Source organism: Heterocephalus glaber, unplaced genomic scaffold (assembly GCF_053883595.1).
Source record: "Heterocephalus glaber isolate CG9 unplaced genomic scaffold, H.glaber_assembly_v1.0 deba00000347, whole genome shotgun sequence".
Lineage (NCBI taxonomy): Eukaryota > Metazoa > Chordata > Mammalia > Rodentia > Bathyergidae > Heterocephalus > Heterocephalus glaber.
The window spans coordinates 36,284,432-36,307,763 of NW_028258143.1; the positions used below are offsets into that span (position 1 = coordinate 36,284,432).

Here is a 23,332-nt window from a genome sequence, read left to right on the forward strand (position 1 = left end):
TTAGGAAATAGCAACAGTTTTTATTTGTTTGTTTGTTTTCTTTAGGGACCAAGGGGCTGGGAGTTTTACAGAAGGGGGACAGCTTGAGCTGAGACAGCTCAGGGGGCTATCTCTGCCCCTGTGACTAGCCCCTCTGGACAGTTTTAGTTTTCTTTCCAGTTCTTTGAAGTGCATGGGAGAAGATGTTAGAAAGGTAAAGTGTCCAGAAAAAGTTTGTCAATTATTGCTGGCGGTGGTACCAAGTCTTCCAATTTCAGGTAGAAAATGCGCTGTAGCCCCTGTGTGCAAAGGGTACGGAGTTCTGGGAGCTTCCCCAACAGTTTGGACAGATAGTTGGGGCGGTTCAACCCCCCATTATTGAAAGTCACATGGTCTTTGAGACAATTAACAATTTTGTTTTGCAGCTCTTCCACTCTCTTGGGTTCCTTAAGCCCGTGTCTCTCTGCAGAAAACACAATCAAAAACAAAAGAAGACACAAGGCAGTTAGTTAGCAGGCAGGACCAGGGAAGATGCTTGACAAGGGAAGTCCAGGACAAATCCCAATGGGCAGTTCTGGAGGGGAAGTGCCCTGCACCTTCAGTACTGACCTGTGACCATAGCCAGGGCCGCAATGCAGGAGAAGGCAGAAATGTCGATGTTCATATTCTGCAAGTTGGAGGAGAATTCAACAATGGAATCAATCCATTCCCCAAAGCCACGCACGCATTGCAACCTGTGCAAGACCACCCCATTGCAAAAGATGAGTTTACCCTCCACTGGGTTGGACCTGCAATTAATACCAAAGAGAGAGGGGAGAAAAAGAGAGAGAGAAAAGCTAAACAACTAATTACTTGAAGAGCAATAAATGAGGGATTTAAGAGGCACCTAATTACTGAAGAGTTAATAAAATGTAGACCAGTGGACCTTGAAAGGGTTTAATTTCATAACAATCAAGAACACCCCTATCCCACCTCCATTCCATTCACCTAAGATTTCTGGGTTCACACTCCTTCTCTTCTCCTTTTGTGTTCTCTTTTCTTTCCTTTTTCCCTCTTTCATTTCCAAGTCTGTCCTTTTCTCTTATTCCTCTTTTCTACTCCTTCTCCTCACTTTCTTTTACTTTCTCAATTCCTCTCCGACCTTCTTGGATTGTCTCCTCTCTCATTACCTGTATGCTAATCGAAGGACAAACAGTTCCAAGAAAGCTGATTCAAAGAGCAGGTCCTGGTCAGCTTTGGGCAGGTCAGCAAAGCCTGGGATCTTCTCTGCCCAGCCCCTGATGATCTCCATGGAGCCAGTCAGGAGATCATAGAACTGCTGTATATGCTGGGTGTCATCTCCACTCATCTGATAGTCAGGGTTCGCCTGGAACTGGAATTTCATTTTAAAAATCACTTAATGAGGTTCTCTAAAATATATAACCCGTGAAATTGCTAACCCCGTTTCTAGTAGGGGAGCCAGGTTTTTATAACAATTAAACCTCTCTCTGACCAGTAAGGAAATTAGATGTTCCGGGGCAATTAATTCAATTAGGGACGGTGCTATGAGGTCGCTGCTTTAAATATGTAAATTACCATTTCCATACAGACTAAATACAGTGCCATCCAGCCCTGGGAAATGTTCACTCTTATCTCCACAAAACAATTGACATGTTAGTATTCATTCTAGTCCCAGAGTGGGTCTCGAGCTGAGACACCCTTTGCAAATCTTAATAATATTGCAGTCACTTCTAGGTTTGCCCAACATACTTCCTCCAATTAAAGCCAGCACATTTTTCACAGCTGGAGTAAAAGAGGAATTTGACCACTTGATCCCTGACCCCACTGCTATTCCTTCCACCCCTCTCTTTTCATTCCCTGGCCCCCAGGCAGCTCCCACATCCTTCCCCAGACACTGGCAGAAAGGATGTGGATTATAGTACTTCTGTGGAGGATTGGGAATAACTAGAAAAGCAAAGCGGGATTTTGCACAGCTTTTGCTTTAGAGGCATTGGTGTTTATGGAGCTGGAGGGGGTGTTGTTGGGGCTCACGGAGATTGGACCACTCTGTGCATCTTCACAGCTACACTTTGAGCTACAACACTGACTATGTGTCTCCCGTGGCCCCAGCAAAGCTGTGAGGCATGTAGCCTGGCTGGCCTTGCTGCATCCCTGGCGTCTGGGGTTTAGGGCTCAGTGTGATGGTGTGAGGAAGGCGTCCTGCCCATCTGTTGGTTTGTCCACATATTCCCCCATCCCATCCCATCCCGAACCGAACCGGCTTCTTACCCTGGAATAGTCCAGGCTGGTCATCGCCGGGTTGGAGTCCACGTGAGCCCTGACAAGGGCACTGATCAGACTCACTGGGGGCGAAGGGGGAGAGGGTTCCTGTGGGCTCTTCGGTTTCGAGGGTAAACGACCTCTCCTGCCTTTTAAACTGTCCGTTCGAACCACTGCAAAAGAACATCCCTGTCTGCACCAGTCCAGGATCCCAGGCCTAGCTGCTGCCCCCTTCCCCAGGCCGCAGCTGTGGGGCTCCGGCCTGCCCGCTCAGGTCTCCTCTGCTTGCAAAGCAGCAAAACTCTCACTGAGGAGAAGCATAAAAATGCGGGGTTATTTTATGTTTTCCTCTAACTGGGTTGTGTAGTTAAAGGCGAGAGGGGCCTGGCGGCTTTCACTAGGGCAGGCTGGGCAAGCAGGCTGGGGCAGGAGGCCCCGTGGGGGCACCGAGGGGGGAGCTCTTGGTCTCTGGGAAGTGGACCGTGGGAATGGAGTATAAGTATCGGTTTTCCAGGGGCGCAGGTTGAGGGGTCCGCAGATTGCCCCGACCTACCTTCTTTGACCATCCCAACAGCCAGACACTTTTGAAACCGGCAGTACTGACAACGATTCCGACGCCGCTTGTCCACTGGGCAGTTTTTATTTGCTAAACATACGTATTTCGCATTTTTTTGCACCGTGCGCTGCAAAAAGAGACAATGTATGCGGCAAATTATTTGTTATTTCCTTGAAAATCCAGCAACCTGGAGACAACTTCTCAAAGGCTTGGATCTACACTCCCTCTCCACTAACAAACACAAACACACTATTCCTTTTCATTTTTCCCCTTTTTCCTTTTCTTTCTATTTCTTTTCTTTTTTCCTCCCCCAGGGCATTTAACAGAAGAAAATTGATAGCGTTAACATTTGAGCTAACCTTGCCGCTCTTTGCTGTGTTTTATATGCCAAGAGAAGGGGAAAGAGACGCTCAGTAAATACAAATGCGTGGGCATTCATATTATTTACATTCCTTGGAGACCTTCTCTATTTAAAATGATAAGATTATTCAATCAGGATGGCGAAATAAAGAGATCACTTAATTTGACCATAGGGAATTCTGTTCCACTTGGTTAGCTCAGACACGGTTCTCTGTCCTAACCAATTTCAATCTGAGCAGGAAAGACAGCTCCTAGCACATGCAAATGACCTTCTTCCCAGTCCAGCGCCAGCAACTTCGGGAGAGGGCACGCCGGGTCGGCCGGGTGAGGGGGCTGCGACCCCGGGGCTCCCAGTCCTCCAGCTCCCCTTGAGGCCTCCTCCGCAGCCGGTGGGCAAAGCAGCCTCGGCTGAGCCCGGAGACGGGCGACCCGTGGACAGCTGAGGCTGGGCTGCCTGCGCCAAGGCGAGGGCGCACTCCAGGGTCCCCGGCACAAGGGGGACCCTACATGCTTCCTTCGACCTGCCCTTGCTCACCTTAAAGAAGCCTTTGCAGCCCTCACAAGTGCGAACGCCGTAGTGCTGGCAGGCTGCGTTGTCGCCGCACACCGCACACAGCCCCTCGTTGGAAGGGGAACCCCGCGAGGGCGGCGAGGGCACCTGCGTGTCAAGCAGCTGCGACGCGTGGCCGATCTGCAGGCCCGGGAAGCCCATGGACGCGGGCTTGCGAATGGGATTGGGTACAGCGAAGGTCTGCCCGTCCACCACATGGTGGCTGCCCGCGGGCTCCGGGTTCATAGGGACGTGCAGGGGCCCGTCGAAGCGCATCTGGCAGCTAGACACCGGAGTGCCCGGGGGCGACTGCTTAAAGGAGAAGAGCGAGAGGCGGGAGACGGGCGTTTTCCTCTGCTCAATCATGTGCGTAGTGGCCACGTAGTTCTGGTGGAAGTTGTGGAGAGACCCCGGGTCGTCCCACATGGGGCTGTGCTGCACCTGGAAGCCCGGGGTGGTGGGTGTCGGGGGCGAGGAGGGCTTGTAGTAAACCGACCCGGAGTGCGGCATCATCTCCTCGGACTGGGGGGGCAGGTGGCTGTGCTGCTGGTAGTTGTGCATCTGAATGTCTTCTACCTTAATGGAGGACTGCTGTCCGGACAGGGGCATTTGGTACAAGCAAGGTGGCTTGACGTCGTAGCCTGTGCTGTAGTTGTCCATAAAGGTACTGAAGCTGGGGAGAGAAGTGGTGGCAGTGATTTCAGTGTTGGTGAGGTCCATGCTAAACTTGACAAACTCTGGAGTTAAGAAATCGGAGCTGTATTCTCCCGAAGAGTGGTAACTGTAGCTCTGAGAAGCGGGGCTTGCTCCTTGAGGCGAGGACCCATACTGCGCCTGAACACAAGGCATGGCTGGAAATGAAACAGGGTGATACACACTCAGCCTGGTCAACTGAACACCTTTTCCCGGGTTCGGGTACACCTGGAGCTACACCGGCAGCCCACAGCGGTCAGTGAGTGGGTAGGGGCACGAGGGGGAGGGGGAGGGAGGTGGAAGCTGCAGAGCAACAGCTGGGGCATGAAACCACTGGTCAAATAAGGACCCGAGCTAGACAGCTATTGAGGGTCTATACTCTCAAATATTTCCAGACACCTCCCTCCACCCCCTCCCTTTTGCACTGTCAATCCTGCTTGCTTGGAGAAGTCTCTTCTCTGAAGCTAGGGTTCAGTAAGCTTTCTAGAAATGACCATTCTAGAAATCAAGTTGAACAATGAGAAAGTTGTTCCCTGTCACCTGAAGTTACAGGGTTTGCTTGAGAAGATTCTGATGCTCTGTTTCTTGATATTTAGGGAACTCGGGAAAGGTACAAAGAAATAAAGTTCACTAACCTTCAGGCAAGTTACTGGCGTTTTTTTTGAAGAAATTAAAGGTGGACAGTGTCGTAATTCAATGAAAGACAAAGTTTCCAAGATTTTTAAAAGAGCAATGGGGAGTCCAGCCTGTCCAATCTCCTCCCTGAAATACAGACACAGGAAGTTTCAATGTCTTCCTCACAGAGATTTAGCTGGGCATATGTGGACTCACCAGGCAGACCCTTTTATGTCTCATTGGAAATTAATGTGTAGCCTTTACCAAACACCACGTGAAATGGATGTGTAAAAGACATGGCCAGAAACAAGAGAATATCACCCACTGCACTGGGTAAATCCTTGTAGCAAAAAGATCCTGAAGGAGGAAAGGTATTCCATGAATTTATTTAATACTTATGATGTAATGAATCGACCCCTTTGCTCTAGTGTGGATGAAGAGTTCATTTCTATTTTAGTTTATTTCAGACTAGAATAAGAATACTAGCGTTTAAAATAAAGTGAAGCGTTGGAAATTGCTTGATTTTTTTCCTGTGGTCAAATGGGTTTTTCTTTTGGGAAGGAGGAAGAAAGTTAGAAGTCAAGATATAAAATGAGAAAAACAATCCCCCTTACTAAATATCAGCAAGGCCTGAACAGCCACGGAAGGCAATTTGAGTGGAAACATCTGGCTTCTTTTGATAGCACTGAGATTGGGGATACAAGTGAACTGGTGTTCACTTCTCCAGAAAACTTGCTTTTCAACATCTTTAATGATCAAGGGGTGGGAAAAGAGAACCCTGTTTTGATAGGTGCATCCCAGGTCAATTGCAGAGAGAGAAAATACTTATAGGTGCTGGCACCAATGTTAGAAGCACTTCCCAGCCTTATAAGCTGAACACCTTCTCCATAATGCCTTCCACAATCTGTCTACTTGCTGGAACAAGGCTTTCTTGTGTCCTACTAATTTTCAGATGTTCCCACTTGGATGCTATTCTAGAGCACAATCTTATTACTAATGAAAAAGAAAGCCAAACAGCCACTCCTGTTCCCTCCCTTCCCCCATAATCTTGCTTCAATGGGGAGAAGGGAGGAGGAGGTTAACCAGAAAAAAAACAGGAGACCCTTGATACCCCCACTGCACAGCCCTTGGAGATATGCCTGTGCTGGATATAACTCCCTATTACCTTCCAAACTGCTGTCGCTGTCTCTTTCTTCCTCTCTCTCTCTCCCTCCCTCCCTCCCTCCCTCCTTCCCTCTCGGCATATGTCAAAACCAGAAATTTCAGGCAACTTAGTAACAGGACACTCTAGCAACAACACCCTTACTCAACAATGCCCAAGAAACATAGGCACGCTGGCCAAGGCGGTGACACAGTTCCCACGGAACACATAAAACTGAAGAACTTTCTTTCCCTATCAGTTTGCGAGAAGCTTCCCTCCTATACACAGGACTCGAGTCTCCACGTCCAAAAGCCACACTCAATTCCGAACCGAGAGCAAACTTTGCACACATTTCCTAGGGCAAGTTCGCAGCTCCCAGCACTATGGAGTCTCCCTTCCACGTCCACCAATGAGAGGCCGGGAAGCCTCTTTGGCAGCCAACTCCCCCCTAATGCCAAAGCCTGAGTTCGAACAAATGCCCGTCGTAAGCTACGCGTAACCCACTCCCCATCCTCCTGCCCCACTTGCGCTCCAAGCTTCTGGCGCTCACTTCTAGACCACCGTGGGAAGAAACAAGCAAAAGAAGGATAAAAGAACGCGAGCTGCACGGGCTGCACCTACTCACTTAGGTGTTCTCCGCGTCTCTCTTCATTCATTCAACTCTGCCAAAGTGTGGTTCCCTTTGGGAGCCCGGGTGCCAGGGTCGGGAAGGTGTGGGCGAGCGGGGCGAAGGAAGCCGAGGCACCGCGAGCCCGGAGGGAGCGGAGGTAAGCGGCCGGCTGGGCAGGCGAGCGGGACTCGGAGCCGAACGCGAGCCGCTGGGCGGACTAGCCCTGGCCGCCAATGTGCCTTTGTTTATGTGGCTCGCGCTGCCGCTGCCAACATGCACCTAAAGTCTCCGCGCGTCAGCGCGCGTCAGCGGCCAGCCGCCCAATCGCCGCGCCGCCGCGCTCCCCGGACTCCTGGCCCGCGCTCGCTTTGGTATATTTCCGACCTGACGTCACGAGCAGGGCGGATTTTAAGGTGGGAACCGTTCTGCTTTCACCTTCGTCGCCCGGTTGGGCGGTTTGTTTTTTTTTCCAAAAGAGGTGTGACCCCTCCACCCAGTCCGCCAAGGCCGCAGCCCCGTTACATTTCAGCATCCCCCAAGCCCCCCAGCCCTCGAGGCCTCTGGGCCGCTCACACGTGGGGAAGGTGCAACAAAAGCCTGGGTGGAAGGGGACGCAGGCGTGGGCCAGGTAGACCGCACCTGGAGCAGCGATGGGCTGTGCCTCGCCACTCGTCACACACCGCCCCCTTCCCCCCGAAGTTCACACAGACGTCCCGTGACACCACTGTCTCAGAGGGCTCGGCAGTTGGGGTGGGATTTCCTAGCCGGTGCACACTTTTTCTCCTTTTCCAAGCCCTACCTCTCCTCCCCGCCCCCACGCACCACGCAGTCTGCGCTGAAAGGCGTTAGGGATAGGGCCTATTTCTCCTTCCTTACAAGTGCTCACGTTCAGTAGACCGTGGTGTACGGAGAGGGAGGGGATCGAAAGTGACCCAGCCCTTCAGGGACCCCAAAAGTCACAGGGAAGCATCGCCTGCTTTTCTTTCGCAGACAATGCAGCCAAGCAGCTGGCAACAGGTGCGTCTTCTGTAGAAAGATGCTCTCATCCCACCTTCTGCCAACTCTAAAACTTTTGACATTCCCCAGTGCCCATCGACTCGTCGTATCTTTTCCACGACTTTTAGGGAAATAAATCTATCTTTCTCTGAAATCCAAAGACTATCACAGCCGCAATCGCAATTTGAGAGTCCAGAGGAAAAGACAGGACCAGAGAAGCAGAGGGGGTTGGGGGTGCAATGTCTCTGTAAACCCGGAGTGTGTGCGCCTCCAGCCCTCCCCACGACGGGGGTCCGCGCAGCCGGGGAGCCAGCCCCACCTCCTCGGCCTTGAGTCGCCGCCGACCCCGCTAAGAGAGACCGGCTGCCCGCCGCGCAGAAGGCGTGCAGCTTTCCACCCCAGGAAACGCTGCTTCTCTGGGCGGCGAGGCCCCTTCCTAGAGCCTGGGCCGAAGCTCGGAGGACCTCCTAGGGCTTCTCCCGGGTGGCTGCAAGAACCTGGGACGCCGGGAGAGTTCGCCCCCTTCTGCGCCCGAGGAGAGCCGTGCGGCCGCCCCTCCTCCCACGGCGTGGCTGACTTCCAGGCTTCCACAGCCCTGGGCAACTCGCCCCGCTCTTGATGTTCTGAGCGAGGGCCGAAAGGACAGTGGAACTCGGGGTTCTAGGGCCGTGCGTCCCTATTCTGCACCTTCTTCGCCTTGGCGACCTCCACTACCGGGCCGCAGGAGAGGCGTCGCTATCCGGAGCCCCGCAGCTGCCCAGGGAAGCCAAGGACTCTGTTGAGTTGCAGCCTCGAGAAAACCTACGCGACCACCTTAAGTTTTCCCCAGACGTTGCAGCTGCCACTACCGCTACAGCCGGAGCTGCAGCTCAGCGGTGCCCTAGTGGGCGCGAGAAAAAGAGAAAAAAAAAAAAAAAAACCAGGAAGTGTGTGTGTGTGTGTGTGTGTGTGTGTGTGTGTGGCAGGGGCATGTTGTTTGTGGTGGCGAGTGAGGGTGAGTAGAGGGGTGAGGGGGTAGGGTGAAGAAAAGCTTATTAGTATGGGCTCAGTAGCGTCAGCGCCCCGTGGGCAGAAGCGATTCCACGCGAACGAAAGGGAAAAAGTGAGAGTTTGGAGAGCAGAGGAGAAGGAAGAGGGTGGGGGTGGCGGTGACGCAGGGGCGCAGGCATTGACGCACCGGCCAGGCTGGGCCCAAAATAGCAGCAACTTGGGCTCAGAGGCGCCCTCCCGGGTTCCCTTCCCTTCGACGAGGGAGTGGGGCGCGGCCAGAGGGGAGCTTTCCTTGATCCCTGCGGTGGGCCAGATTCCCGCAGCTATTTTCAGGCAGACGGAAACAAGCGGAGCCACGCTGGGGTGGCGGTTATTATTTTTTAATACAGTCCTAGGAAAGCAGCGGCCGGTAGAACTTTAAGGTTATAACCACAACCCTCTAAATACAAATAATTCTAAGTAGTACACTCCCTGTGCACGCTCCTCCTCCCTCTTTGCCATTAAAAATACATTCAATTTAGGCTGGGTTCAATCTGGGGACAATTTGAGAAAATTCCTCCCGGAGAGCGGAAAAGTGTCCTGGAGTTCTTAAAATGCGCTCGCTCTAAGGAAGCCACGCATTGTAAAATGAGTACGGATTCTTGTTCAATCCTTAATATATGCAAGATCCAAAAGCAGTTTTCACAGCAGCTTATTAGAATGAAGTGACAATAGAATAATTCGATATAACGTTAAAATGAGATAAAACGAGGACTTTCCCCTTCCATTCGTATAAGAGTTTTCCTTCCCCACTAAATTCTTGCTCTGGTTCCTGGGAAGTGTCACTATTGCTTAGGAAGACCGGCTGTAGATTGGTTAATTCGCTTAAACTAATTCTTGGACGAGCTACTTCTTGACTTGAGGTTTTAAGTAGGGGTCGGGTATGCTCGAGATGGAAAGGATCCCGCATACACTTAAGTAAGCGTACAAGGGTCTCGCTCAATACCCCAGACTTCTGTTTTCCCGGCTACATTCTGGTGGAAAGAAGTCACAGGAGCACCGCCAACGTCTGTAATTGACTGATCCTGTCAGTAGGGGGCCTGACTCCACAATGTTCAAGAGAATATCTCACACAGTCCACGGGTGCGCGCGCGCGCGCGCACACACACACACACACACACACACTCACACGCTCACAATTAGCTATTTACTACTACTCCTAGGGTAAGCCCTAGAAAAGAATTCTGCAGGCCCAAATATTGATATGATGCTGGAATTTATAAAGAACCACGGATCTTTGATTCTTTTCTTTTTTTCTCTGAAAGGGAAACAGTTTAACACGTGGGATTAGGTTCACAATAGATTTTATTTCCTCTTGCCTATGTTTAACTCACTGTTAGGGCACAGGGGGAAAAAATCAAAATGGTAATAAAATCTCTCATTTTATCACCATTCAGTTCAAATTGGCATATAGTTTGGAAAAATGAAAGCATGTTTTAAATCCTATGATTACATGTTTAAATAAATTATAGTTTAGAAGAGGATTCCTGTGGGTGTATTTGCTAGTACATAAGAGAATGCTTTTGTGCATAGAGGTTTAATTACACTTATAATGGAATCAAAATGTAGAACTGAACAACCTTTCAGAAAATGTTAAAACGATGCTTTAGGCTAAAAGAAACTGAAATTCTGCATTTATATGACTGCAACCCTTCTGGATTCTTACACATAAATAGTTCAAATAAAGTATTTTATCAGTCAATTAAAATGACAATAATGGGATTTTTTTCAGGATTAGCATCTGATATAACTTTAAAATATTGCCATGTATAAATGTGCAAAGTTATCCCATATGAAGGCCTATTTTCTTAATAATTTAAAATAAATGGGAGCAAAAATTGGTCCTATCCATAAGCAGCTCCCTCTATGGAAACCAAAGAAAATAAATTATAAATTATTGCTATTAATAAATACAATTAGATCGCCTCAGAAAAGCATTGAGAAAGGCAAAGTTACTATATTACTTTTATGATATTAATAAATATTAAGCAGAATATATTGGTACATGTATAGAAAACATATTTTCATTAACATCAATATAAATAATACATACATTCAAATCTAAACTATTTTATGGATGGCTAAGCAGATTATACTTAATAAAATTGAGCTTTTGGTATAATTTAGAAAGCAAACATGGATGTAATCCCATAGGATTTTCTATCTTAATGCATGGGAAAAAGGCCTCTAGGGATTTCTTTCACCATTCTACCCACATGAATTCAGAGTAGATCTTACAATGTAGATGTAGTAAAATAAACATATGTTATCCCACAAAAGTTGAGGCAACTTTAAGATATTTCATAATACAATTATTTTGAGAAACCTATTTAAGCATTAAGACAAAATATATTTTAAATTATATTTGGATAAACTTTCATCTATAACATTCACTGCCATTTGGCAGGCACTTTTACATTAGTGAAAAGAAATTTTCACTTTGAAAAAAAATCTTTCAAAATACAGCTGTTTTTGTTTTGCTTTTGCCATTTCATTCCCACTGACAGGATATTAATGAACCATATATCTCATTCCTCATAGGTTGCTTAGAGAGTAAGTCAACTGCTTCCTTGATACATTCTGGGTAGTTGTGGCTTTTATTCAGTTTTATAAGCTTATTTTTCACCAAAAACCATTTAATGGAATGGCTTTATAAATCATTTCTTACTTTGATTCAGAACTCTGTTCTAGAAATGTGTAAAGATGTGCAAAAGTAAACAGCACTCTTTTCTAGAAGCGTCTACTTATAAATTAAAATTATAAAACTGAACATATGGTAAACCTCATGCGCTCAAAAAGTATTTTGCATAATAAAAATCTTTCATCTTTTCATTAATACTTGACTCACAGTGGCCATTTCCTAATATTTGTTTTTAAATTAACCATTTTATATTTTCCTATGTAACGATTACTTTTTATTAGGCAAAGAAGGATAACTTTGGTTTTATATTTCATTGCTAATTTTTTCAGTAAACAAAATGTAGAAAGCCTTAAAAATGCATTTTAAATAAAATAAGATGCTATGTATACTAACAAAATATCAGACACCTGAAATTCTAAAAGTAGCTAGTAATGTTAGTAACCCTAACACTATTAGATAGTATTTAATATATAGATAAAACATATAAAGTTCGCTACAGCTGTTATATGTAAATCTCAGCTAGCTAGCTTTTGTTCTAATTTAATGACAAAACAACCATTTTTATTTTTTTCCTCAAACTGGATAGGAACCTCTCAATTTAATGAAACATGAAAATAAAGTATTGATATATTATAACAGACATACATATCCTTGTCCTCATCATAATTCTGCAATTGTCAAGTCTACAACAACTTTAACACTACAAAAGTAACTTATAGCAAGGACCCTTATAGTGATAAGTAATAAATCTAATTACCATATCCTTTGAATAGACGTAATATAAATTTCATTGCTCACTTAAAAGTTCTAAAGTTAACAGCATAAACTTGAAGTTGAGTAATTAAGTAATCCTTATATAGACACTTATTAAAGTATTTATACATATTATCTTAAATCTACATCTATCATTTTGCCAATTAAAATTAGGACTTTAATTGCAATTAAGTAATTTAATTGCCAATTGAACAGCAAAATTGCTAAGTGACTAATTTTAATGCCTATTTTAATTACCAATCATGACTGGGGAGGGAGCTAATCAAGTTACATCAAGCAGTACCAGAGTAATGATGTGGAAAAAAAAAGTAGAACAAACATTCAAGGCTACATGCTTTAAAAAAAGACACGTAAATTAAATAAATGCAAACACAATCTTATAAATGTATAAAAATACTGTATTTCAGAATCTGAATACAGAACATAAAAGAGAACAAGATTAATTAAACAGCCCCTGTCAATCTTCAGTTAAAGTAAGGACAATCAAAGTCAAAATTTTATGTGGTATTTACATGGCACTCATACTAACCTAGATAAAAACAAAGCTGCAAAACCGGAGAATAAAAGACTGTTTCCTGCTTGGCTGGTTAAATATTTACAGACTGACAGGCTTTTTTTAAATTTTGAAATGAAATGCTTATAAAAGAGACAAACAAGTTTCCAATGCAACAACATGAGCTTTGAATTTGAAAAGCAAACAGGGAAAGTCCATTGGAACTATAGTCCTTCCTGGGATCTCCTCAACTCTACTCATTGGAATGAGAGTTCTTTCAGAGGCCAAATGCTTATTCATAAGTTGTCCCATGTTACCTTGAGAAAAACATAAATCTTGCCTATCTTAAAGATTTTAAATTTATTCATCAGTAAAAATGAGAATGCTCCAGAGATTATATCACAATGAAAATTACTTCGCATGAGGAATATATCTAGTTCTGGTGGTCTTTCTTCATTTTCAATTGGAATAAGTGTGCCAGCTTAAGATATGGGCCCTAAATCAGTAGACAACAAAAACACTGGCAAAAATCTTCTTGGGCAACATAAACATATTTTCAGAAGTTTACCTGTCCAACCAAATTCTCATTTTAGCAGGATGTAAGGGCAATACTGAAAGAGGCAAGTAAAGTTGAGAACTAAAACACATAGAAAGTGATCTTCCACTAGACAATAAGAACTCTAGTACTTTCTGGCTATAGGGTTCCCTTAGCAGCCAGTCACCTACCTCATTTACAGTAACAATAAACATACATCAAATCTTCGTTTCAAATATAAGTCATGCTGCAAGGTCCATATCTTGCGTTGGTTGTCATGCAGGCGCTATATGGTATTTATATACAGTTTATAAATACAAAGGGGCCTGAAATTATTCATGAAACATATGAAATATTATAACTTGAGGAAAAGCAAATAGTGCTGCTTGGGATTTTATTTACTAATAGACTTGAATTCTGAAATGAAGCACAGCAGGACTTTTGGCCCAGCTTTTGAAGGGGGAACACTTTAACAATCACTGGGCTTGGCAAAAGGCTGCAGTATCTGTCCATGAAACAACAGCTTCATAATACAAGTTCTATGTGACTAACTAAAGGCACCCACACTCACTGCCTATTTACAAATCATGGAGAGTCACTATTTACAAGCTTACTACTGATTATGGTTAAAACTCATCAAATGCTGATGCTACACAGAGAAATAAAATCTCGGCTATTAAAAGATTATGAAAAGCAGCCCCAGAAAAGATGCTTGCCGCCACTTAGATTTATCTTAAGTTAACCTGAGTCAAGGTTATCCTGATTAACTTAAGTAAACCTTAGTTTGTTCTGTATAAGGTTTTTTTATTTTTTGCTATATGCATACACAAAAGATCATATTTAGTAATGATTATCAAAATGATAGACCAACTTAAGTACCATGTTACAAATCACCAGCCATCACAAAAGAGGGAGAAGAGAGGAGAAACATTATCTTGTAATTTCAAAATGATTCGGAAAGGACAGATGTATAGACAAACTTTCAGAATATTAACACTTTCTAATACCTGTATGACCAAAAGTAATGATTTTTTTAGACTGTTCATATCTATTTTATGTATTTTCCTAGCTTACAGTCTCAGTTCACATAAATAAATGTGGCCTATATATTGCTGGAAGCAAGATATTTTAAAAGACAGTATGTCTCTAGCTTTCAGATATCCTTTTATAGGTGAAAGTAAAACTGGAATCTAAAAAATTATAATGCTATTTTACTTATGTTTCCTTAAGTTATTGCTTGCTTTTCAAAGTGATCTATTTTATTGAATGAAAAAGGATACAGTAAAAGACAACCATATTTCTAGTCTGAGGTTAGGGACAATCAATTGAAAGAAACATTTTTATTAATCACCTGGATTTTAAAAAATAATTCCACCTGGATCTAAGTAGCAACTTCATCATGGTGTCACTATGTTGACATGTTGCGAGGAAAATACAAACTACCAATACCACCACATACACGATTCAAGTTAAAATGCACAAATAGTGCGTGCATGGGGGGGGGGGTTAAGTGAAGTTGCCTTGCTGAGATCCTACTTAGATTTCTTATAGTTCATATTTCCTAGAATTGTTTTCCTTAACTTCCAAAGTTTAGGCACAGCTAGAGGTTTGTTTTTTTTTTTATGAAGAATTTCAAATAATGAATAGATTTAGGAGCTATATTGAAACAACTAGTAGAGAACATTCCCCTAGGAGTCCTTTAATTTTCAGGGCTTAGAAACATGGTGTACCTTAAGATTGCTAACTCTTAATTAACTAGCTCTGGAAATCATATTTTCTATACACTCATTGACTAGTCCTTGATTGGCAATTTCCCAGACAACAGTTTTGTTAAACTTTATAAATTGTGCATCGTCTAGAGGTGGGAGGGGGAGAGGAAAGGCAATGCAGAAACAGACTTTACTTGATTTGACAGGGCCTCTCAAACTACAAATAGATGTTATAGAATTTGAAATGTAGCTCTGTAACTCAATTTATACCACAGAAATTGTGAGATGCTATCTTCCTGTTGTTATAACGTACCAGGTCAAGGGATATAAATTGTACCAGGTAATTCATTTTGCTGTTCAGAGAGTCATTAAGTTCCTCCCAGAATATACGTGATTGATATCCCTGGAGGTGAAAGGCTAAAGGAACCATATGGCAACATGTTGCATTCCGTATGCTATCTGCCCATCCGTGCTTAAACTGCCATTAGCAACATCTGTACCTTACGGAAATCCAGCTGCGCCAACGAAGGCTGACGGTATTGTGCTTGGGGTGGGGGTGAGGGGGAGTCTAGTTTAGTGCCATTAACTTAAGCCTTAAGAGTCTATCTACCAGGACGAATGGAAGCTTTCACAATTAGACGAGACGACACAAATGCTTTATTAAAGTTTAATTTTGAACTCCCAATTAGCAAAAGTGCATTACAAATCGACTGTAATTTCCTAGAAGGCACAGCAAGTCCTCTGCCTGCCTGCCACGTGCGAGGGGCTCCGGAGCAAGCTTCCCCAGCCCCGGGCAGCTGGAAGCGTACGGTACAGAGCCGGCCTCCGCATCCTAGGAAGTCCCTAAAATCCTCGCCGGCCCCTCCTCTCGCGGGGCGGGGGCATCCGAGGACTGAGCCCACCGGAGGAAGTGGGGAGCTCCGGTCCGCGGCGGCGGCGGCGGCGGGACGGCGGTGGGACGGCGGTGGGACGGCGGTGGGGGCGGGGCAGGGAGGGGCTGGGGGGCGGGCGGAAAGGGGGTCCCGCTCCGCGGCCTCCAGGGAGGAGCCTCGTCTACTCAGTCACGCAGAAGTTTCTCTTCGGCTCCGCGCGATACACACCCAGATTGGCTCCCGCGCGCAGGCAGAGGGGGCGGAGGAGGGGACGGGCGTCCCGGAAGGGCTGCTCGGAGTTCTCACCCGCCCTGCTCCCCTCCCTTCGCCCCAAACAAAGACCCCGCTCCAGGTCCGGGGTACTTTACCTGCACGGCGCTCCGGCCCCTCGCTCGCCGCGTCCCGCGCTGGGCGCGCCTGGTGCGGGGTGGGCTCCCCGGGACGCACGAAGTGGGGCGATCCCCCCTCTCTCTCCAAGTTGGGGCAGAGATAAGAAAGGGAAGCCGAGAAAGTGGAAGCGGAGGCTGGGGCCGGAGGGACTTACTGATAAAATCGGGGCCCCCCCAAAAAAAGCCCCCGAGGCCTGGCCAGGGGCAGAAGAGGCCGGTTACCTTTCGGGGTGCCGTGGCCAGCGGGGGCGAGGGTCAGGGACCGGCTGCCCGCCCCCCTCCTCTGGCCTCCGGCGGCCGCGGCAGCTGCACACACAGAAGCTCATTGTCGCCGGCCGGCGCGCAGCCCCGCGGACTCGGCCGGGTGGCCAAGCGCGTCAGCGGCCCCGTCAGCCGGGCCGGGCTCCGTGACGCGCGCGCAGCCCGCTCTATAAATAACTCGCCGCCACCGCCGGGAGGCCCGGGCTGCTTTCCAGTGACGCCGGGCCGGGCCGTGCGCGGGAGGAGGAGGGCGAGAGGAAACAATAAAACCACCCGCCTCCGACACCTCCTCCTGCTCCCCGCCCGCGCCCGCGCCTGCCCGGGCCGGTTCCCCTCTGCCCAGTCGGCCGCACGTGGGGCGCCGCTCGCGGGGAAGGAGCACCTCGAGCCGCCCTGCTGCCCAGAGCCTGGGTCCAGGCGGATCGCACCCTTCGGGGCGCGGGAGGCGGCTGTCTCCAGCCCGTGGGGACGGAGGCTACTTGTTGGCGAGTTCCCCCCAAGTTGACTTAAGGTGCTTCCTCTGCTTCCCCACACCCTTGTAGGACAGGTCGAAAGGGCTTTTTGTGGAAAGTGCTTTTTGTGGCCCTAAGTAGTCAATGAAAAACAAAAACAAAAATCTTCATTTTAAATGCAAACAAAGATGAGGAATGTTTTAATTTGAGGAGTTGTTTCAGGAGATCAGCTTTACAGGACTGAGGCGCTCAGCTCCATTGCTTTTTGCATGTTACGTTAGCCTTGGACGTAGTGTATTTTAATTTTCCAAAAGACTTACCATCTTTCGATGTTCAGGACTTTAACAAGACTGTCACTGAAAGAGGCTTTCTCTATAGGTAAATATTTTTGTGGAGACTTCCATTGCTAATTTCTTCCTCTGGCAGTTCTGTTATGCACTCGAAGACTTCCCTGTCCTTTAGGTTGCCTGTGTTTTACCGGGACTATCAATTAATAGATAATTAAGACAATTTTTCTTCCTTAGCAAAATGTCTCAGACATCTAAATGACATATTTTCTGGGGTGCTGATATATAGAAAATTTACAGGTGTAAGCAAGATGTTGAAGTGATCTGGCATGCATAGAGTGAGTTAAAGGGGCTGAGGAAATGGGTCTCAGATCACAATCGTGTCAAAGTGGTATAGGGGAAGGTTCACTGGGCTCGGAGATGGAAGGCCAGGAAATTTAAGTTTTAATTATCTCTTCATTGAACTTTTCTGTGTCACTTTGGAGAGCTCTCTCTGCCTTGCTTTTCTCATCTTTAAAATTAAAGATTGGTTCTTAACTTTCTTGAAAACTAAAGGATATCATTGTGTTCAGTATAAAGTTATATTAAGTTAATGTGAACACCCAGTGTCATAGGAAAAGGGTAACAAATGTAGAATATTTCAGTCTTCTGACATGTGGTGATTTCTTTTTATATTTTTCCAAAGAAAGAAAATACATTAGGGCTACTTCAGAAAAAGAATGAATAGGAGCATACCATTAAAACTACTTTAAGGGGAAAAAAATACTGGTCACTATTACTTCATTTATATTATATAGACATATTTACAGTCCAATAATGTCGTAGACCTGTTCCAATACTACTTTCTCATATGAAAAATGGATTGTAGGTTGCATATACACTGGGGCCACATTCTCCAGCACTGTCCCCATTTGTGACTTGTAGGTTCTGTAAGAGGAATCTTTCAGTTGAAGGACCCTGAATTGTTTCTCAATGAGTGGCAGTACTGAGACCCAAGAGTTTTCTGGTTGACCTTCATCAGATAGTGAGAATGTGCCTTATTCTCCTGTCTTCAAGTGGGTGAAGGAAGAAAACATAAAAATGGCAGAAACAAGTTTAGAGCCAAAACATTTGCTTCACATAGACACCACCAAAGTGTGATCACAACTAAAAGTTAACCAATATTTTTCCAGTTCCAAAAGCACATCTGTCTCCTTTCCCCACAAAATGTTTGATGCCTCTAACTTTGCCTTAAAGTTCTTTCTTATAAAAGGTATTTTTCTTGCACTGCCACTTTCTTGAAACATCTAGCTTCTTGTGTGCTTTTAAAGTAAAGCTTTTTTACTTCTTACACATTTTTTACACCATCACTGTCCTTAAAAACTTGATAGAATGAATGTCCTGGGTAAATTTGAAACATGCCTAATTTTAAAAGGAAGGAAGAGAAAAAGCTTAGTTCTGGGGACTGGTTGAAATACAGTGAAACAATCATTTTCCTCAAAATTAAAACAAAATATCATGCTGAAATTTGTGAAATAGAAGAATGAAAATATGGAAAATCTTGTACTTGGCTATCCTTGATAGCATAAATCTTGTTACAATTTTCCTAACATAGTGAATGTTTTAGAATGGGGACATTTCCCAATATTTCCAAAGTTTCTGTCTACCTGAGGTTAAATCCTTCAAAAGACTCCTCTACAACAACAGTATTGAAGAATTTATTAAAGAAACTACTGTGCACTCTTGCCTTATTACTCAGTTAATCCTGATCTATATTTAGAGAGTGGTGCCAGCCAGTGTGAGGCTTTAGAGGAATGAGCACAAATATTTGCCATATCCTGAGAGTATAGTTTTGGTGATTGAAATGAAAATTCATTTTGGAAAATATCACTGAAGTTATAGTATAAGCAAATCTTCGCAACCATCAAATGGATAAATAGAAGGTTAACAAAAAAAGTGATGAAGATTCTTATTATTCCAAATGAAAGAAAAGAGACCACCCAAGTTACAGAGCTAGGAACTTTCTTCATTTAAAAGGCCAAGAAATTCAGGTGGACAGTACACTTAAAAACAAGGTTGACTACATTCAGCAAAACTCCAAAACATCAGTTCTAAATATGGAGAGGTGTACATCATTAGGCCTTCTGATAAGGTGGACCTGATTTTTCTGATAATTCCTCGAGTATACTATTGATGGACACCACTGCAAACAACCTTGTTGATAAATAAACAACATCAAATAAGGATTAGTTATAATAAATACAATATTTTAAAATCTCCTGTGAGGGTTCAGGATCATGGGCCTGCTTGCCCTTGGGTTTGGTCCTGGCTCTTTTTCCCACCTCTGGTTTATATGACAAACTACGTATCCCTGAAGTTTGCTTTTCCAAGGTTTCCTTGGGAGTTGCCTGCCCAAAGGGAAGCAGGAGCAGGAACATGGAAAACTGGAGAATAGGAAAAGCCAGAGTAGTCCCAGACCCTCTCCTGTGCTCCAGCTCCTGCCAAATGACCCCTGACCCCTGACCCCTGACCCCAGACTCCAGTAACAGGCTCCTCTTCCATTTGTACTGTAGTTTAGGAGGCTGCATCCTGTGCAAAATTACAGATCCCTTTTTTGCTTCTTCGGCTCTTCTTTTGTCTGTTTTAAAATTTACTCAAATTCTTCCTATGTTGGATACTTAGAAGAGTTTCTCTTCTTGTTGGAATCAGAATTCATGCATCCCATTGAGGTGGCATACACAGAAAATCTAATTGTTCCTTGAATTTCTTTTGCTAAAAATTCCTTTTTTAAATGTGCCACTTTTAAGTGCTAAATAGTAGAGAAAAGCAGAAAGAAACCTAATACATTTTTTAAAATCAATTTTCTATAGGCATAATTGAAAATTACAAACACAAAATACAACTTTGCTGCACATACAGGACAAATACTTAGCTGAGACAGGGACATAAATTCTATGCTAATGACAAGGGTGGCATATAATACCTGTCAAGGCTTAATTTACACTACACATCTTCCATGAGCCCCACTCAGTCACCAGCTTATTTGCCAGTGGTCTCTGCCTCCTCAGATCTTAAAAGAAAAAGAGAAAGAAAAGAATTTTTCTGTATTACCAATTTGAAATAGTAATGTATGTGACTCCTTGGGGTAATATTTTGAAATATAAATTATGTTTATATTTTTCTTTTCTGTACATTTTCCATTGTTTGTCTCCCTCCCTACTTCTTCTGGGTGTCACTGTCCCAGGAAGAGGCAAAATATTTCCAGCTTTGTTTGCTCTTTTTTTTTTTTTTCTTTTTTGGTATCGGGGATCGAACCTGGGTACTTGCACATGCGAGCCAGGCGGCAGAACCACTGAGCTAAAGCTAAATCCCAGGCCTCCAGCTTTGTTTTGTAAAATCCAAAATTATGAAGGAAAAGGGTTCTAAGACACAGCATAGGTATCCTAAAGAAGCTTCAAAGAGAAAAGGATTTCCCTGAAATTGGGAAATGGATCTCAATAGGCATAAACAGAGGAGAGAGAAACAGAATGATTAGAGGTTCTTGAAGGAGAAACAAGAAACCGGGAACTGAAACTTGGAGGACAAGCCTAAGAAAGAAAAGGCTCAGGGTAGACTTGGCAAAGTAGTCCCATGAGGTCATGGTTTTAGGAACCAGGTGTGTCATGAGAGATGAATCATCACACAAATACTATCTAGACCTCACTCATTTGTACCAGAGATTATACTAGTTCATTTTTCCATGGGTCAGTCTACACCCCAAGTAGCCAAAGCAACTACTTGGGACTTGTGTAAGAGCCAGAGATCTTTCTTTGTTCTTTGTACATGAACATGGAAAAATGTAAACTGCTACTATAGGGCAAGAGTCTGCAGGAGAATGAGCCAACAGAGAAAGTAGATGAGATACAGACAGACAGACAGGAACAGGTTGCTGAAAACATTTGAGCATGGATCAAGCTGTTCCTGGAGCAACATCTATCTTTGAACTCTCAAGTCATATTAGTAAATTTGTTTTCTTTTAGCAGAAGTCAGTTTGGATTGAATTTTCTATCATTTGAATTGGAAAAGGCCCTAGTTGATATATTTAACCCTGTTACCACTTAAAGCCCTAGCTGGAGCACAGTAAGTAGACAATGTACCTGTTGACTAGTATCAATGTATACATGTGTGAAATTGATTCATTATGCTTACTGTTATGGGGTAGGAGGAGAGATTTAATAGTTTGTTGATTATAGTAATAGATAATAGAAAAAATGAAATGGATGAATGTACGAGCAGAAGGATTCATCTGTACCTTTAGAGCTGGGAGCTTAGAGTTCACCTGATCTTGTGAATCAGAGTACAATATATACCATAATAGCAAAATTAGGGCTGGAGATTTAGCTCAGTGGTGTCTCGGAAGCACAAGGTCCTGAGTTTGATCCCCGGTACCAAAATAAAAAAAAAATAGCAAAATTATAAAAGTGAAATTTTAAATTTTATCAGAGTTCAGCATATGATAAGCCTTCTATTTATGGCTTACAAAGTTTTAGAGTTCTTATTCTTTGACTTTGGCTATCTTCCTTTTCCATTTTAAACCAAAGACCTCCTGTCTAGTCTCTGTAATATTTTATTTCCCAAGCATGTCTGCTTCCTCCTCCCTGGGTCTACACAATATTTGTGATTATACAATATTTTATTATAGCCCAAATCAAAACATTAATTCAAAGAGCGAGTAAATGCAGATGCTTTAAGAAACTATGCTAAATAAATCTATCTGGAGAACGGAGCCTCTGCTCCCACTGTGGAAGCACAGGCACACACACACATATCCATATTCCTTACCTTTACAGTCCCACAATTTTAACGTCTTCATGCAGGAAGAAAGGCACTGTCACTTGAAAAGTTTACTGTAATGGATGCTCTTCCTCACCGACCTGTAGGAACCTGGACATGCTTAGAAGCCGGAAGTGTACAAAGTGAGAGTCAGTAATAGCTGCATAAAAATGGATCCAGTTATCTCCATTTGGATAGATTCAGTAAAACTGTGTTGTGTTTGGAGAAGCATTTCTCCTCCTTAATGTGAAATGGTGACACATGCATATAATCCCAGCGCTCTGGGAGGCTGAGGCAGGAGGATCATATGTTTCAGCCCAGCCTGAGGAATTTAAGGATTGAAGGAGACCTTGTCTCAAAGTGAATAATTTTTTTAAAATTGCAGATATAGATCAGTGCAAGGCTCTGGGTTCAATCTCCAGTATTGCAAGAAGAAGGAGAAGACACAAGAAAAGAAGGAAGAGGAAGAAAAGGAGGAGGAGGAGATAACAAATCTTCACTGCTACTGATGGACACTATACAGGTACTGTGCTGTGAGATTCCTTCTGCACTATTATTTTAGATGCCTAATACAGACTCTGGGAAAGGTATTGCTAAAAATATCTTATGGATGATGCTGGTTGGAAAAGGGGGATGGATGCTGTGAGGTAAACTACCATAGGTAGGGCATGTGGTTAGCGTGACATGTACAAGAGCCAGAGGAGAGATGTCTTCTAAAGGAAAGTGTGACGGGGAAGCAAGACTAGAATTGGAGAATGCTTTTAAGGGGATCTTTGTGAAAATGTCAGGTTTTTGTGCTGCATTTCTTTGAACTACTGGGAAAGTCTTATTTAGGAAAGAGTTTAACTGGAGTGTTAGCTTTCTACACACAGCCACCACCTCAAGGCCGGTCTATGGTCCTGGCATCCGATTGAGGAGCGTTCTGAGAAACGAGTGGCATCCTGAGGAGAAGTGTGAGGGAGAACATGGCCCTTGAGTGAGTTATGGATGAGCAGATAACTCAGGAGCAGACAGTGGGACAGCAAAACAAAACCATTTTTTTAAAAAAGCCTTTCCAAGTGGTGCCAGAGCTTCCTGTCAATTCTACCCTTTCCACTAAAAATAAACCTGTCTTCCGTCTTCCTTTAACTTTCATCATTTGACAACAGCAGCCTACGTGGTCTCCTATCACCAGTCACCCCAAGAGCACTGGCTCCTGTCCTGTCCCAGTGGTCTGCCAGCACCATCTGAGAAAACCTTTTTGTTCATTGTCTTCAGGATTTATACTGAAAACTGTGCCTTACATTTTGAGTTTTAAGTATGCACAGTTAGTGCATTGGGTCTTTTGTAGACCCATTAAA

The 23,332-nt window shown here is 44.4% G+C and overlaps 2 protein-coding genes across 9 annotated transcripts in view; one reads left to right on the forward strand and one right to left on the reverse strand.

The window, feature by feature from the left end:
- On the reverse strand, positions 1-16,549 carry Nr4a2 (nuclear receptor subfamily 4 group A member 2). Of its 8 annotated transcripts, XM_021266135.2 has the most exons (9): positions 6,779-10,781; positions 5,033-5,159; positions 3,690-4,555; positions 2,792-2,921; positions 2,248-2,411; positions 1,149-1,351; positions 751-767; positions 589-646; positions 237-442 (listed from the first exon to the last, which is right to left on the reverse strand). In XM_021266135.2, the coding sequence occupies exons 3-9, from the start codon at positions 4,551-4,553 to the stop codon at positions 427-429; spliced, it is 1,452 nt and encodes a 483-aa protein (XP_021121794.1). In that variant the 5' UTR covers positions 4,554-4,555; positions 5,033-5,159; positions 6,779-10,781; the 3' UTR covers positions 237-426. The 8 variants fall into 8 exon arrangements, with proteins under 8 accessions (XP_004835989.1, XP_004835987.1, XP_021121785.1 ...); XM_004835932.4 differs by lacking the exon at positions 6,779-10,781 and adding an exon at positions 16,424-16,549 and having other exon boundaries at positions 1-442; positions 589-767; XM_004835930.4 differs by lacking the exon at positions 6,779-10,781 and adding an exon at positions 16,181-16,332 and having other exon boundaries at positions 1-442; positions 589-767.
- Positions 15,559-23,332, forward strand: part of LOC147829912 (uncharacterized) — a 21,076-nt gene continuing 13,302 nt past the window's right edge. Inside the window, exons 1-2 of the mRNA XM_087197042.1 lie at positions 15,559-15,745; positions 15,838-22,515. Coding sequence (XP_087053168.1) covers positions 15,559-15,745; positions 15,838-16,967 — 1,317 coding nt within the window. The 3' untranslated portion in view covers positions 16,968-22,515. The remainder of the gene's footprint in view (positions 15,746-15,837; positions 22,516-23,332) is intronic.